Below are 17,542 nucleotides of genomic sequence, written 5' to 3'. Positions count from 1 at the left end.
GGTACCCATGTGGATGAGCAACAAAGGGAAGCTGTTTTATCATGTAATGGTTACTTGTGACTGAGGGCTCTTGTATCGTAATTCTTCACAGGAAGGAAATATTTTATTCTTTTCTGCCCTCCAAAAAAAATTCAAGGGTCACTAATCAAAAAACTCAAAGTATTTTGGCCAGGCCTGTTTTTGTCCTTCCAGTAAGAAGTAGCAAACAGGTGTCAGAAAAATAAACCTAAGTTCATGGTATCATCAGTGTCTACACAATACTTCTTATATTTCTGCAGATACTGTCTGTTTTGGCACTATTTGCCTGCATGCAAATATCTTTCACAAGATTGAAATTCCATCCATAATTTAAAATTCTATGAATTTAACCTTTAAAAAAAAAATCAAGTGGGATCCTAAACCTCCTGCAGATCTTACATGAAATCCAAAGAATTCTGTGCACAGTCTGAGAAGAAATGAAGATCATAACAGAGAAGTTATTTAACAGTTAATGATATATGAGAGCTAAGACATTGCCTCAGTGAATTTTTAGAATTCATGCAGAATGTGGATTTGATGAGAGATTTTAGACATTTCTTATTTTATTTCATTTTATCAGTCTGGAGCATATGCCATGAGGTAGCCCTTTGCATTCTCTATGAATTCAAGCAAGACATGTTCCCCTATTGTTTCTCTAAGAACCTTGATCTTTTCCATGAAAGCATCTTTTGTTACAGTTCTGTTTCCAGATGGTATTCTTCTTTCTTGTCATCATAATCTAATTTCATGGCACACATTCAAGATAACATAACAGAGTTAATAAAGCTCTGAGGCTTACTAAGAAATCATAACAGCCTTGTTGCCTGTGGTATGTTTCCCTAGTTTTGCTGATACTGAAAAAATACTACTTTCTTCAGTTTTGTTGCATAGTAATTCCAGAAAAATTAAGAAGCTAGTGTCCCATAATTTATACATTGTCCAACTGTATAGCTGCTGGTTTTGCTAGAATAATTCCTAGTAGATTACTGTCTCCTGGAAGATATAGACAGCATTGAGTCTTGTCTTTGCCATTTTATTCCTCTGGCTGCTGCTCAGTTTCAGAAATTCTCCTTTTAAGTATAGCCATAGGAAGAGTGGTGGAGCTGGACTGTGCTGAAGGCTTGTTGATGGCTTTGAATGAACTCTGAACAGAAATCAAATGAGTCAATGAAATTTTTAGAAATTTTAGACAATTTTACTGTCAAGACATTTGCTTTTTTTCCCCTCTTTTTTCTCTTTTTTTTTTCTTTCAATAAAAATCATAGATCCCCCAAATAGGGAACAATCCCCAGAGAAAAGTTTAAATGTAAAAGATGAGGTAATCCTGAAAGATGAGCCAATTATTAAAACCTAGTCCTGTTTTTTCATAAGGTAAATAAGAGCAACTGTGGACTTTTGAAGTATTATAAGAAAGCTGGGAAGTTTACTTTGAGTTTCTGCAAAAACACTGTCTAGGTATATACAAATACACTTACAAATTATACTTTTGCATACTTACAAGAGATTCAATGGCCGACCTATTTCTTGTAATATGTTCTTTTTCCTAAGAATTAAAAAGTTGTTTGTTGTCTCAATCTCAGCTACAATAATTGTGTCATCCAAAACATTTGCCTTCTTTGTCTTGAGGTTGAAATACTGTGCAGTACAATCTGAAACATTTTAAAGGTTAATTTCATTCTCTTCAGTAGTTCCACTAATAGCTGATTTATGATATGTGACTACTTCTAAATGAACTTTGTATAATTAGGTTCTCAATTCTCAGTAATTTTGAGAATCCCTAGTTTATTATAGTTGCATGAGTCAAGATTTTTATGAAGCTAACATTAGGAATACAAATTACATTAGTGATATTACAACAGTAAGCTTTTTCTCACAATAAAAATAGCTGAGAAGGAAAGAACATGTAATATATTATCATTAAAAATACACCCATCTATTAGAGGGAAAATAAAGAAGACAATAAAGTAAGAAAGATCCTATTTCAGAAAATTCCAAAAGCAACAAGTAAAAATTAATCAGGTTTCAGATTTAAGAGCTATTTTTGAAGAAATATTGTGGTCAAAATATATATTTTTACATGCACACACATAAACACATATACTTATGTATGTCTAAAATTGAAAAAGGTATTCCTTCATAATGGATGAAAGGAAAAAGAGTCTGTGATTCACTTAGAGTAAAATAAAACTGAATATAGAGATGCAGAGCTGATGTTTTTAAAAAAAATAGCAAAGAGAAATTGATGATTTTGTTGTTATCCATACCTTCTGAGGTAGCGAGCAATTCTGTTATAATTTCTTTTCAGCCTCTGATGTTTAGACAAATATTGCTTTATAAGTTTAAGGAAGAGAAAAAGATCCCATATTTATCCATGTTTACAATTATAAAAAATTAAAAAGGAAAATAAAAAAAAAACACTTTCCAATAATTTTGCTTACTGATGTTACATTACATGATAAAATGAGAATATTTTCCTTATATCCACCCTATAGTCTCTATTTCTGACAGTGACATAGTAGATTCCTGTCTGAGCAATTTTGTGCACTTCCAGGATAATCTGATTTGGTGCAGCATTTACATTGAGATGAAATTTGGAAAAAGCCCTCATTGTAACTAGTCAAATAAGAAGCCAGAGGGTGTTCCAGGAAAAGCAGATAGGAAAGCAGACACTGCGTAATTTCTTACATGGTAGTGCAGGATTAGGAGATCATACCCAAGAGATTTAAGGACACAGATACAAAGTAGTTTTGTATGTCTGTATGTGTGTGTGTGTATGTACAGATATATATTTACACATACATCTATCTGTATTTAGATGTTCTGTTTCTAGCATGTGGCAGTAGGTATGACGGGACCTGATAAAAAATGAAAAGATGCCAGGTCAAAGCTTGATCTTTGAAATAAGGAGCCTGGAAGCTGGGAACAAGTGAAAAAATGAGATGATCAGCACAATGGAAACATAGCAGAGGTATCCAGAATGATGCCAAGTCAAAGAATGGAAAGAAAAACTTCAGCCTGACCATAAGCAATATGAGCAAAGTTAAGATGGGAGAAACATTCACTTATTAAAATGAAAATCAAACCTCACAGGGAGTCATAAAAAAATGAATTTGATAAATGGCCATAGAGTTCTGAGAATAACAATTAAATTTACTAATTTTTTTAAAGTGAAATTTTCAACAATCATTAATTTGGTCTCACAGAATTCAACTTTTTCTCTTTTTGCTTTAAAATTAGGACTTTACTGTTCATTTGTTGTAGGCTGTTGCTTTAAGGGATCATTATCAGCTTCAAAAACATATTATCAAGTGAAGGATAATAATTTGAAAACAGTTTAGGATACTTACATGAAAATGAAGGTAATACTTACAAGATATCCTGAAGACTTATCTTTTTTTTTGGGGAGAGAGGGTATGAGATTACTGCTGATTAATTTCTGAACTCCTTAATTTAACTGTCTTCTCTTAAAACCACATTTTTGCCTAAAAAATGTGTTAGAGTTGGGGTTTTGATTTTAAGTTTGCTCAAGTACAAACTATCAATTCAGAAAATAACTTTTCTGTCAGCAAAGCAAATAAATAATCCATCACTATTTCTGTATTATTTGAAGTACGTAACTTTTTTGACTAATAGATCGGATATCCTGTCCAGAGTGAATGGAGAAGAAATGTCTTTATAATATAACAAACTGATGTGATGGGATAAACAATTAAAAGTTACTAAATAAAGCAAAATTTTACCAATTTAAAAAAAAACCAGAGCAATATTACCCATCTGTATCCAGTATTCTCAGGGCCCATAACTGTGGAATGACCCCACTGAGGTCTGCTTAGATCAAGCTCACTGGAATTTCAAAGCTAAAATGTTCTAAGTAATGCTGCAGCTGAAATGGTTGCCCACAGGTCCCTAAACAAACTGCAACACAATTTTTGTGTTTCTATTTTGTACATGTTATTAGCTTCGTGAAAGAAATATGATGATTTAATATATGTAAAATAGATTCTGTTTTACTAAACCATAATAATTTCTGAAATTTTACCCAACCTCCCCAAAATTCTACTTAGAGAGCAATCCAAATTATTTTGAAGTGCCCTTTGACAACCATGTAGATAGAAATAAAATTAATCTTAGATGCATGGTCTAATGAGTATTTAATTTATGTGAAGTTGATCAACAGCAAGAGGAGAAATTGAGAAAGGGAGGCAAACTGATTAGAGCACTTAGCTGAGAGATGCAGTGCATCTGGATTCAAGTGATGATAGAAAAACCCCAAGCAACTTCTATTAAGTTTCCATTTTTTCAACACAGAAAAGAAGCAGAGATGTTGGTTTTACCTATTCAAAATCAAGTCTGTAAAAATCTAAAATAGTAAGGAAGATAAGGAATTAGAGTGTATATTTTGATGGTTAAATAGCTGTCTGCCTATTGGAATTAAATTAGATAAGTGAGCTATCAGATGAATGCATAATGCTACACTATTGTAACACTGTGATGTGTTTGGTCATTCTGAATCTGTGGTTTAGCAGCTTGACAGTTGGCAATGATATATTAAAATTTTCTTTTAAACTTTTCATTTATATAATATGCTTGTTTTGATGTTTTTGTCAGTAAGACATTTTAAAATGGTAATTTTAAAGTCCCATTTTAAAAAAGCTATTACCAAATTTCTCATACTATCCTTTTTGAAAATATACAGAGCATGTGTTTGTGAAAGTAGTCATTCATCTTTATTTCACAGATGTGTTCTCTGTACTGAAGATTTTTTTAAATGAAGTACAATTATCTACTTTCTCACAAACTACAAAAAAACACAATTTAATAAAGAATTAAATACATTGTAGAATCATATAGTGTCTCAAGTTGGAAGGGAGACATAAGGATCCTTGACTCTAACTCTCTGAATGCCTAAAATGAAACCACATGGCTAAGAAAGAGCAATATTGCGATGCTCCTTGAACTCCAACCAGCCTGTGCCATGACCATTTCCCTTGGGAACCTGATCCAGTGACTGGCCGGTCTCCCAGTGGAGAGCCTTTTCCTGGTGTCCAGTCTGAGCTTCCCCTGACACAGCTTCATTCTTCTCCCTTGTGTCCTGTCCATGGTCACCAGGCAGAGGTCAGCGTCTCCCCCTCTGCTGCCATCCTGGAGCAGTCGCAGAGGGTCACGAGGCCATCCCAGGCTGGACAAGACAAGGGACCTCAGCCACTCCTCCTAACTCTTGCCCTCAAGACCTGCTCTGCACACACTGATAGGTTGATGTCCTTGATAGACTGAGAAATCCAGAAGTGCACACAGTGCGTGAGGTGGGGCCATTCCAGAGCTATCCAGAAGGGGACAGTCACCCCTGCCCAGCTGGTGATGCCCAACACGCGGCAGGGCACAGCTGGCCCTCCTACCTGCCAGGGCACTGCTGACTCATGTTCAACTTTCCATCAACCCAAACCCCCAGGTCTCCCTGCATGGATGTGCTCTCCAGCCTCAATAAAGAAAGAATTTTCTCAGAGAAGCTTTTAATAAGACTTGCTAAATAATTTAGGCCCATGGTTCATTTAGAATCCTCTAAGGCTGCAATTTTCTTTAATTGATAAGACTTATAAAATGTGACTCAAACTGACAATATGTCATTTGATGATGATTCATAAAATATCATTCAAGTTTTAATTGCACCTGTGCTATTGCTAGTGATAGATAAGGAAATGACTACTAATGACATAAGAAGAAAAACTTTATTACTATGAATTTTATGTTCTTTAAATCATCACTATGTTTTTATCACTTATGTTCAAAGAGTAGTGTAGTAATGTGATTTTCCACATGAAGAGCTTTCAATATAAACTTCAAGTGGAAAGGCCAATTCAAATATTCAAATTCAAATTTTAAGTTAATTTTGAAAGATTCATAATAAATTTTGATAGGTTAGGTTAGTGTTGAGGTTTTTTGCTTTGTTTTGATTTTATTATGCAATAAATGTTATTTTATTTGCCTAAACGTTTTATAATGTGGTGTATTAAAAAAGATACATAGAATACAGAACGTTGCCCTCTGGAAAGCATTGTGTGGTGACAAGAGAAAAGTCCTGTAAAAAATGATTTAATGTTCAAAAGGTACCTAAACAAATTCTAAGGAAGATTTTTAAGATACTGGTTTTGTTGTTATTACATCCTTGGCTATTTGCCCATCAAGGCATGGATCTCACTTGTAGCAAGATTCATTTATGCAAAATACAGCTTACTAAAATTGCCAGATTATTATTTTTGTTGAAATTACTATTTCTAGCTTGAAGAAAAGATGAAAGATTTTTCATTGACTTCCACAGTGGTACTTCGCATTTTTTGCATGCATAAACTTGATGGATATGTTTATCTGTTTTATCTAAGCTACACATCTATACATTATACATATTTTTTGTCAAGTGGTGCCAGCCATATGTTTTTGCATGTGTACTTTATATGAGATGCATATTCTCTAAATTCAGAGCACTTAATTCCTGACTACTGTGAGATCCAAATGTTTGTAGCTTTATACTTCAAGTAGTCATTTATGCTGATACAAACAGCACTTTGTGCAGTTGCTTACAACTTGAAAATAACCATAAGTGTTTGGAATTAATTACTTGCACAATTCAAAATGCAATTTGTAAATCACATAGAGTTTGAATTCATGAAGCCTCAGGCACTATCTGCTATCAAATTACTGCAAGCACAGTGACGCACTAGGATTCCTGAGCAGTAACTCTCTCAAATGCATAACACAGAGAAGGCCATGGCCAAAAATGACAGTCCAAGGAGGCCAGCTCACTCTGGGACCAGCTGTGTGAGACCAGGCAGTGTCCCATCCTCTGAGCAGTGAGGCCACATCGTGCCTGCCTGCACTCACTTAAGCAATGCATTATGCTTTACTATTCAACAGCCTTGTTGCCTTAGCCTGTGTGCTGCTTGTGATGAAGGAAATACCCAAAGCATATCTGCCAGAGAGTAAATGCTCTCTGCTTCAGGCTGGTTTCTGTGGTCTCACCTAGCTGACCAATGTTCTCTTTCTGTTTCTGTGTTAGCTTGACTTCTGGCAAATCTCTTCAGGATGGTGTTGTGAATAGATTAAAAGGCTATGCATCCCTTTGGGCAGATAACTGTAGTAGTCTGAGTTCCTTTGGCTCTCATTGGTAATGCGCAGTGTATAAAATTAGATTTTTGCATGTGGTTGCCAGTAATAATAAACTACATTTCAGCTGTAAAATTCTGAACTTAAGAGCTCAAAGATTATTCAAGGGCTCTGTATCAGGAACAGTGAGAAGTATTGTATTTACCACTTTTAAGCACGTAACTTAAAGTCAATATAAACATTGAGAGATGGTATAATTGAGGATGCTGTCATTAAAAAAAATTAACAGTAACAGCTATTACCAAAGAGATATGGATGACAGGATTTTGCTCATCTTGCTGATTACCCTGAATGGGAAAAGTCTGCCTTCTAGCTTTCAAGAATACAGGTGGAACTGTTGTGTGTTAGAGACTGAAACTTTAAAGGGCAGATACAGGATGTACAGCATTAATTTGTTTTTTCTTTTCTGGCCTGGATGATGATCTGAAATGAAGTGCTAGAAAGTTATTAAAAAAAATAAACAAAACACAAACAAATAAAGAAAGCAAAGCTGCAGCAAAAACAAAAATCCCCCAAAACAAATACACAAACACACACAGAGACACAAAAAGACTGGAAAAAAAGAGAAATTTTAGATATTATTTAGTAACAAATCTCAATTCTCCTTTCTGATTTATTATGGATTTACAGTAGTTTTCAAATTATTTTAGTCTTTGAATGTGTTATGCACCAGGATTTTACTTGGATTCTCAGCTTTATCCACGGTCCTTTAATTTTCACTTCCTTTCCCCCTTTCATTCCTCAGTGGCACAATGGCCCTTTCAATATACACTGTATAAAAAGCCAGAAATTGAGGAAGGAATCACAGAAATGGCCTGATTTTACCAACAAAAAAGAAATCTTTTAGGAAAGTCAATCTACTCTACCTGTATTCCTTCATTTTAAAAATGACCAAACACTTATAAATATCAGGATCTAGAAAGTAAGATATGAAATTTATTGAAAAAACATGACCTCCTCTGAAAAAATTGTGTTCCAAGAAATTAAATTAATAAAGCTTTAGTAGCCAAGGTTACGTTACATTTGTGTACATCAAAATTTACTTTTGCATGTAGAAGCATAAAGATCGTGCCATTCAGGAGCTTTCTCTCTTCTTTTTAGTCAAATTGATGCTCTATACATTACTTAAACATTAAAGAAATTATTCTGTTTCTGCCTTTTTTAAAATTCTTCCTTTTACTTCTGTCACTTATTGGCTATTTAGTCCCTTTTAATAGTCTCCTTTTTCTAATGTCCAGACCCAGCATTCTTCTTCCTTTGATTAATGAATCCTTTTTTCCTTCAAATATTCCTTTAAAACACACTTTCACTGACAGGCTTTCAATTATGATTGAGAAGAGCAGCTCCACTCCTACACTTTTCTGTTGTCTTAATTAGCTATTCAATTATTATCCTAATTGGACTATAAGTACCTCGTGGTATGCACCTTGCCAAGCTATGTGTTTTTGAATCTCCATGTGAACTTACAGTATGCAAATAATACCTAATGATAGTAGCAGTAAGTAAAGATGATAAAAGAGATAAAAATAAAATGCTTCTCTCCTGATCCTTCTCCTATGCAGAATTTTTTTAATTACTGCTTCTTTGGCTTTCATTGCCACATTATCAAAAAGCAAAAGCCACCTGATGAATTTTTAATTTCTTATGTCAATTAATTGTACGGATGACATATTTTCTTGGGGTTAGCAAGGAAAATACAAGATATTTGCTAAATACTTTGGCAAAATATTAAATAACATTCAAGATTTAGGAGAAAAATCCTATGCTTTTCATTTAAAAAATTTGTTAATAATCATTAAAAATATTCATTATTGACTGATGGCAAAAACAATCTTCTGAATTCATTTGTCATCTGTAAACATCCTGATTCAGAACAAAAAAAAAAAAAAAAAAAAAAGGGAAAGAAAGAAAGGATAGTATGATGTTATTAATGCTTCCTAGTTTAGGACAGTGAAAAATAGAAGATTTTTTTTATCTGCAGGTTTTTACCTTTTTTTTTTTTTGTTATAAGAAATAAGTGAAAGAAAATATTTGTTCAATATTTTTAAATTTGTATCACAAAGAGTCTAACTGTTTCTGTGATTTTGTGCCCAGTTCTCTTTTAGGTTTCTTCTGTGCACACATTCACAGAGCCAGGTTCTCCAAATCAGCACATAATAGGTGTCCCTGCTAACCTTCATTCTTTTTTGACCTGGTGCTGAAGTGACACCAACAAGAAAAAAAAGTCAGAAAACCCAAACCAAAAACCTCTGCTGCTTAAAGGCCAGACATTCCATTCACCTAGACATTATTTTATTTCTGTGTGTGCATATTTATGGGTCCTCAGTGAGTAGAGAAGATCTGGGTTTATAGCAGAAACAAGGACGGTGCTTCGCTTGTTTGAAGTGCAGCTTCATTAGTAATTGATATTCTGTTTGTCAGCTGAAGGAGCTTGTGGAGGGACACTGCGTGGGACAAGCGGAACTATTTCAAGTCCACACTTCCCTTCTGAGTATGAAAATAATGCTGATTGCACCTGGACCATATTGGCTGAACCAGGAGACACCATTGCTTTGGTCTTTACTGACTTCCAGTTGGAGGAAGGATATGACTTCCTAGAGATCAGTGGAACAGAAGCACCATCAATATGGTAAGTCAGAGATCTTTTAATGATATCACTTCCTGTTTTTCTTTTTTTTGGTACCTAACTGAAAAGATATCAGAGGATATTTAAGATATTTTCTACCTGTCAGCAATGACTGGTTCTCGTGCTTCTTTTTTGGTCCCTTTCACCTTTTAGAACTGAAAAAATAAATAGTTTCCTTCTGTTTCTTTCCACATCTTTGTCCTTCCTCCTATTTTCCTCCATCTACTAGGGTTATATTTGTATGGTATCTTATCAGTGAGCATTTAATTCATGTTACATATTTGAACTTGGTATAAGAACACTTTCTGATGTTATGTCTTGAATGACATATTGTACTTCAGCAATGAAAGTAGTGAGCAAGTGAGCCTGAGTAAAACAAATATACAGACAGCTAATAGATGGCATCTTATTCTAAACAGGCTGTAATTCAGTCTCACTATGTGTATGTGTGTATGCAAGCATTACTATCTTATGTTAGCTGATGTTAAAACCCTTTTCTTAGCAAAATTAGGGATTTGTAATTGTAATACTAAATCTATGTTCTTTGTACTAAGTAAAAGAGGATCATTCTGCCTGTGGGAATGGATTCAGTTGTGGAACAGTTTGTATTATAATTTCTTTGCAGCCTACATATGCAGGTTTTTCATCCTTTTCTCTCTGAGAATGTCTTGTGCTTGACATATGCACTATTGCTATAAAATTTAGCCTAGAAAAATGTAGATATTCTCAGATGACTGATGATTATTATCATCAGAATGCCTTTCTACAGATAGGAAGCAATCCTACTATTATTTTGATGTCATAACTGGCTAGACAGTGCAATATATTGATAATTGTGAAGTTATAGCTAGCACCTGATCTTTTGAAAATCTATCAATAAAAATGTGTGGTAACTATACTTGGCAACTATATGAAAACTTTGGTTTAAAGACACATGCAAATCTATGCCACTGATTCCAAGATGATTTTTGCCTTTTGTTTTATATAATTTTTATATAACTTGTATGTATCCTCAGTATTCTTAGCATGCATACTTGTATTTCCTTAAGTCCTATAACTTAGCATAGACCTAGTATTTTGTTAGGCCAGGAGATCAAACACCCTAAAGGCCTTGTAGTAGGAGGCCAGAAAACCCCACGCTATCTTGGGAAACCAAGGTCCTCTCCAGAGCATATCCTGTAAACTAAATATTTGGCCTTCCAGAGGGGAATTCCTCAAATGGAAGAATATCATGACATTCATCCAAGCCTCCCATTGGGGAATCTTTGTTAGATATGCTCATTTGTGAAGTCTATAAATTGTATGTACAGTCTATTGTGTGTGTGCATCATCACAGCGCATTTCACCTTGGCAAAGTGGTGCACCATAATGATCCTTATTAAAATACCAGAGCAAAACCCCCTTATCCCATAGCCCTGTCTGGCACTCAATTTTTTAAGACCATCTCACAGGATGACTCTCCAGCATTTCAATGCAAAAGTGTAATGGCAGTCAGTGAAGCAGCTTGGTATCAAATGAAGTGCTCATGTCTGAAGTACAATGTATGAATACCCCCTTGCCTCTCATGCACAGACATGCACAACAGTCATCAATGTAAAGTCTTCTCCTTAGGGCTTCTGAGGATCAGAAACTGAAATCTTGAAGGGGAAGAACTAATGCAAGTTTGCTACATAAAAGTATGTCCATTCAATTTCAAGAGACTCCACTAGGCATTTTTACAACATACTTGTGCTTTTGGTTTCTGGTAATAGATGAAATAGAATATGAGCAGAAGGCATTGGAAACATTCTACATTGGAAACATTGATCTCATGCAATATTGGTCAGCTTTACTTTGGAACAGAGATATAATAACAATTTTATTTCTCCTAGAATTTAATCTCAACATTTTTCTTGTTTTCTGTGGTATTCTGGAGGTCATTATTTAGCACTGATCACTAAAACATGGATTTATTTTGTATTTCTAAGATCATAGAATCAAAATTTAATTTGGGTTGGAAGGAAACTTAAAAGACCATCTAGTAATACCCCTCTACTGTGATCAAGGACTTCTTTAACTGGATCAGCTTGCTCAGTCCTGACCTTGAATGTTTCTGGGTGTAGACATCCAGCACCTCTCAGGGCAACTTTTTCCAGTTCTTCACTGTCAAAAAATTTCTTCTTTATATGCAATCTAAATCTACCCTCTTTAAAATCATTACTCCTTGTCCTGTCAAATCAGGTTGTGCTAAAAGAAATCTGTTCCTCTCTTTCTTATAAACCTCTTTTAAGTACTGAAAGGCTGAAATGAGATCTTCACAGAGCCTTCTCTTTCCATCTGAACAGCCAAAACCCTCTTCTTATATAAGTGTTCAAGCTTTCATTCATTTTTGTAGCCCTCATTTGTACTTGGTCGAACAGGTCCATGTCTTCCCTGTGCTGAGACGCAGAGCTGGATGCAGCACTCCAGGTGGGGTCTCACCAGAGCAGAGGGGCAGAATCCCCTCCTTTGCCCAGCTGGCTGTGGTGTTTTTGATGCAGCCCAGGACACATTTGGCTTTTAGGGCCATACATGGGAGCTCATGTCCAGCCTCTCATCCACCAGCACTCCCAAGTCCTTCTTGGCAGGGCTGCTCTCAGTCTGGATTAACACAAGGGGTTGCTCAGACCCAGATACAGCACCTTACACTTGGCACTTTTGACCCTCATGAGTTTTCCAGGGATCTACTTCTTTTCAAGCTTGTCCTGGTACCTCTGGATGGCATCGTATTCCTCAGGTGTGTCAATGACACCACACATTTTGGTGTCATCAGCAAATTTGCTGTGGGTGCTCTTCATCCCAGTCTCCATGGCACGAAGACACCATGAACAGTAGTGGTACCAGTGATTCCAGTGCAGGATTAGTACAGGATCACTGATGAAAGCCAGGAGAAGCTATGGGCAATTTCACAAGAAATGTTTGAAGGATTATTGGAAAACTTGGAATGGAGCTACACATTCAGCTATATTTAAGCCAGAACAGTTACCATAGTGACATTGGAGCCATGCTAAATGTAGTGCATTCTGTAATATGCTAAAATCAGCTGTGTGTTTAAATGGGAAGTTGTTCCATACTTAAAACTAATGGTCTAGGGGTGTTATCATCTAAAAATGTGACTTTCTTTTTAATTGCTCCCTTTTATTGTATCTGGCATCATGTCAACAGCTTTAGACATTAATTCTGTATTAGGAGTCACATATTCCATTAGCACGGTCTGGTAATTAGGATTGTTTTTTTCCCCTTAAAGGAATAATTGCTGTAGAACAAGTGAAAAAAGGCACATATATGAGCACTGTAAAAGCGAGAAAGAGAGCAAGAAATAAGAAAGTAATATCAGACTGATTATTCTTTAGTGTTTTTAGTGTATGATGCAATATATCTGGATTACCGTCTCCAAACATATCTGCAAAGTTAGAAGCAGTTCCAGCATGATTGCAGTAAAAAAAGAATGGGCATTTTTTTTTAAGTAAAGCAATAGAAATGCAAGGACAAGTGGAATCTAAATGCTAAAGGACAGTAATCTGATGTATCTATAAATTATTTATATAAGATAGGTTATAGTAATTATATTGATTCTACATATTTCTCCTATATAATACTAATATTTTAATTTAGGTATTATGCCACACATGTTTTTAAACCTTCTATAAGAAGTTCAGTGAATTTCTGGTTTACATAGCTGATCATTGGCTTCTTTTCCAGTGCATTAATAAGGAAGAAGAGATTTGTTTAGCTTTTCTTATTTTTAAAATCGCTCATATGATACATCCTAATGGAATTAGTTTATAAAAGAGTTAGAAGATATTATTTCTTTTATGTACATTATACAGTTAGAACGTCTAAAGCTATTCAAGGTTCATTTGTTTGGGGATTTTTGGTTTGTTTTGAGTGTGTTTTGTTGCTTTTTTCAATTAGAAAGCAGTTATGCAGCTCCGGATCTTGAATGAATATAGGTGATCACATTTTTAATTCTGCTTTGAATCAATAGAAGTGTCAACAGGCTTTAAAAGAGGAACATGAATGCAAAAAGAATGTGAAGGACATAGAAAACCCTTTTTAATCTGTAAAAAAAGTAGAAAGGCTATCAGTTAGACTATAGGTGAAAGAAATCTTTTTGGATTTTAATAATTTTCTTAGTTTGCTATTACATAATGAGTTTTAGGCATAAATTAAGTTTCGTTTGACTTGATAATCTATTGCTTGCAATGGCACAAACAGTACTTTTGAGGACATAACAGAAAGACTGCCTCTGCTATGTGTGGAGCCCATCTCCAAGTCCACCAAATTGTTGATTTTTTCAGTCTGAAGGGCTTCTGTGTTGATGATTATTAGAATATTAAAAAAAAAAAAAAAAAAGCTGAACAATGAATATAACTTTTAAAATACTTCCAAACATAAACTTCCTTTATACATCTGTGTAAGTTATATGGTACTTAAAATTGAATCTAAGGTACATCTACAGAAAGTATTAAGAAGTATCTCAAGTATCTTAGAAATCTGGACTTTAGCTGAACAAAGTTTTGAAAAAGAAATCTATTACTTAGGGAAAGCATCCTATTGAAAATATCTTAATCTTTCCCAAGACTCCCCATTGAGATGGAAGACTGGGGTTTTTTATTATCATGTGTAGGTTAGGTAAAGCTGGACAATTCACATGGGTATAGGTAGGTCCAGCTCAGGCTTTTTCATGTAAGTGTGGTTTGGCCAGGATTTTTTAAAAATCATCAAATTATCTTAGACTGTTATACTGTGCATGAAAGGTGATTATGACACTAAGAATAATTCTGCTATTATTATTTTTTTAATAATTCTAATTTTGAACAAATTTTGTTCATTTCTTTTTTCTCTTTGACCTTATAATACTGATTTTTTTGTTACTGTGCTTCAATTTAAACCCAAAATTATTTTCCTTCATATTTTTGTCAGTATTTGCCAATGTAGGAGAATGAACTACACGTCATACTTTTTAGTCTAAATTAATTTCCTAATGCTATTTAAAATTACCTTTAAGGTTATTCTGACTTCCTTATAAATCATTTCAATATCATAGTGAAAGGCCATAAAACTTTATGTGGATATGAGAGTGATTTGGAAGCAGCACTAATGAATTGCTATAGTCTTGGCATACAATTTGACATAAGTACCTGGAGTCATCTGAAACTCACTTCTTGCTTCTGTGTTAATAAATAACTCCTGTAACAGCTGGATACTATTTTGTGTTTCTTAGTAAATACACCAGTCCAAACACTCAGATATATTTCAAAATAGTAGGATTTCAATTTGCATGCTTTCGGTCCTGTTTATAGATCTGTTGTTATCTTAATTACCACCCTCCTTGTGAGAGGCCTAAAGCAAAGTGATGCATGAGGTAATGGAGTGGTCTAGATCACCTTTTTGACAGACACCTGTGGCACTAGATCCAGACATCTGAGCTCAGTGTTTAGCTCAGAATTACATAATTAGACAGCTGAAGAGCACCATCTATTGGTTTGCTGTTAAAAGATGCATCACTTGTGGATCACCTTCAATAAAAAAGTACTACATCAGAAAAAGGCTTGGGACCTGTGCCAATATAAGACACTGTTTTTGGTTTCCTTCTCCATCAGGTGAGAAAAGATATGCCATGGCCATGCAACAAAGGGAAGACAGTGAGAGTCCAGCTTTTTCATTTGAGGAAACTATTCAATTTTTATTAATTTATTTATCATTGCTTACATTTTAGCTTCTTTAGAGACATCATGACCATCATTCCTTTTTTTTTTTTTTTTGTGTCACCAGGAAACTCTGCAAAGTTATATGCTTGTCTTGGAGTTACTGGTAAGGGGTTCTCTTGCTACCTGCTAGTTTTTGGGAGCTCTTATCTTTCTCTTGCCTTTAACTGGCTTTCCCCTATTAGCTGTTTTGGTTAGGAAACCAATAGGTTTAAGCTTCTCTACTGGATAACTTGTCTGTCTGACCTGCCATGAACCTTTTTTTTTTTTTTTCAGGAAAACAAGTGATGTATAGTTACCCTCTAATTCTTTCAATTGACTTTCATGTTGCAAAGTTTTCAGTTACCATGTAAAATTACATCATCTATGACATGTTAAAATTAGCAATAAAGTTATCTAGCACTTGAACCCAACCTACTAAATATATGTAGCAACACAAAAATGTTTAAAACTGATTTACCTCACAGCACTATTCAGTACCAAATCCCCAAGATACATTGGAGGGACAAAGAAATTTTAAGGTGAGTGGCTAATGTAGATTCTGTGCCTGTATGAAGAGTTTTTTAAGACTGAAAAAATATAGTGATTCTGACAGAAGATTCCAGACTTTGCAATTCATAATATGTTTATTTAGCTGAGTAGAAAGAAATTTCTGTTAATGAAATACATTATACTAAGAGATTTCTTCCATACATGATTCGTTCAAAGTATTACTCCAGAAGATAACATCAGAAGGGATTTGCATATTGAAAACTGAATTAATGACAGAAAAATCCCCAAAATAAATAATATGGCAAACACCTTGTCCCTTTAAAAGGCTCAGTGAAATACATCTTTTCCTCATCTCCTGAGTCCTGTCAGTTGCTGCCTTTGTTGACAAGTTGATGCTTGTCTCTCTGGTTTTCTCCAAGTTGTTTTTTTGACGGTAATACCTGTGCTCCCACTGCTCCCTTTGCTCCCACAAATGAGCCCTTTTTCAGCATTCTCCCTCAGCATTTCCTGCTGTGTTAAATGGTTTCATCTTAAAATCTGTTAAAAACTATCCCAAAAGAGAATGGACAAATCATAGTTGATCCTGGTTTCTGGTAGAGAAAGGGTTGAAAAACATATACCCCGAGATGTTTTTTTTTTTTTTAAAGTCAACCATGTGCTTTAGTCATAATCAAAACAGTGTATCAAAAGTTTGCAAACACAGTGCTGAACTTGAGTTCCTGTGGAGTTTTGTGATCTTGGAGAGAATGTCTCACTAGTCTGAGAGCTGTTAAGCACAGTCTCAGAAAGGAGTATCCCCACTCACATATTAGGGAATTTATACAGAAAATTGGCAGAGTGTTTTGCACGGGACATCAGCTATGTATACTAAACATGTTATACAGGCAGTTGGTGTACTCTAGTTCTAAAAGTATTGCTCTCCTGAGTCTTTTAAAATTCCCTGAGTGGGAAATAGCAAGTTTTAATTGTGTCTATAGCCAGTTCTTTGTTTTGTTTTTTTTAAAGCAGTTGCTAAACCTAAACATGTCCAGATAAACAGCTTCTTCACTCCTACTGTTTTCCTATAATAAGGATTAAAAAGCTGATATCATCGGTGATATATCTTGTACTTGGCTGTATTTATCAAAATCATCATGTTCCAAAATGAATTTTCTTCAGGCATTCAAATGCCTACTTGAAAAAATGAGTTATCCACAGTTGTAAGTAAATTGTTATCAGGCTTGGGGAAATACAGTGAACACTGCTCAGTATCTTTGGAGTCTATGGAAATTCAAAAAAAAATTAGCATGGATTAGACAGGTAGTGAACAGTTCACCCTCCCTAAAATGTATGTAGGAGAGAAGATGAAACCTGACTATGGTTAAGAAAGCAAAGATGCAGGGAAATTGGTATCTTAAGACAGGGTTACATTTATTTCCACCATCCTGGGCATTGTCTTGCTGTTGCTTTCAGCATTCCTACTGGCATTTTTTTAAAAAACGTTTTGATACAGAGGAACACGTCAGGTTGCTGTGGAGTT

General features: G+C 34.9%; 1 protein-coding gene across 2 annotated transcripts in view; it reads left to right on the top strand.

Annotated features, from left to right (window-relative positions):
* The window catches only part of CSMD1 (CUB and Sushi multiple domains 1), a 1,052,613-nt gene that overhangs the window by 540,229 nt on the left and 494,842 nt on the right, over nucleotides 1-17,542 (top strand). For both annotated transcript variants that reach the window (XM_058020501.1, XM_058020500.1), the window contains exon 5: nucleotides 9,598-9,805. In XM_058020501.1, the coding sequence (XP_057876484.1) occupies nucleotides 9,598-9,805 (208 nt within the window). The remainder of the gene's footprint in view (nucleotides 1-9,597; nucleotides 9,806-17,542) is intronic.

The sequence above is a fragment of the Melospiza georgiana genome, chromosome 3, assembly GCF_028018845.1.
Source record: "Melospiza georgiana isolate bMelGeo1 chromosome 3, bMelGeo1.pri, whole genome shotgun sequence".
Classification (NCBI taxonomy): domain Eukaryota; kingdom Metazoa; phylum Chordata; class Aves; order Passeriformes; family Passerellidae; genus Melospiza; species Melospiza georgiana.
Note: the sequence above shows the minus strand (reverse complement) of the source record. Positions and strands in the feature narration are given on the sequence as shown.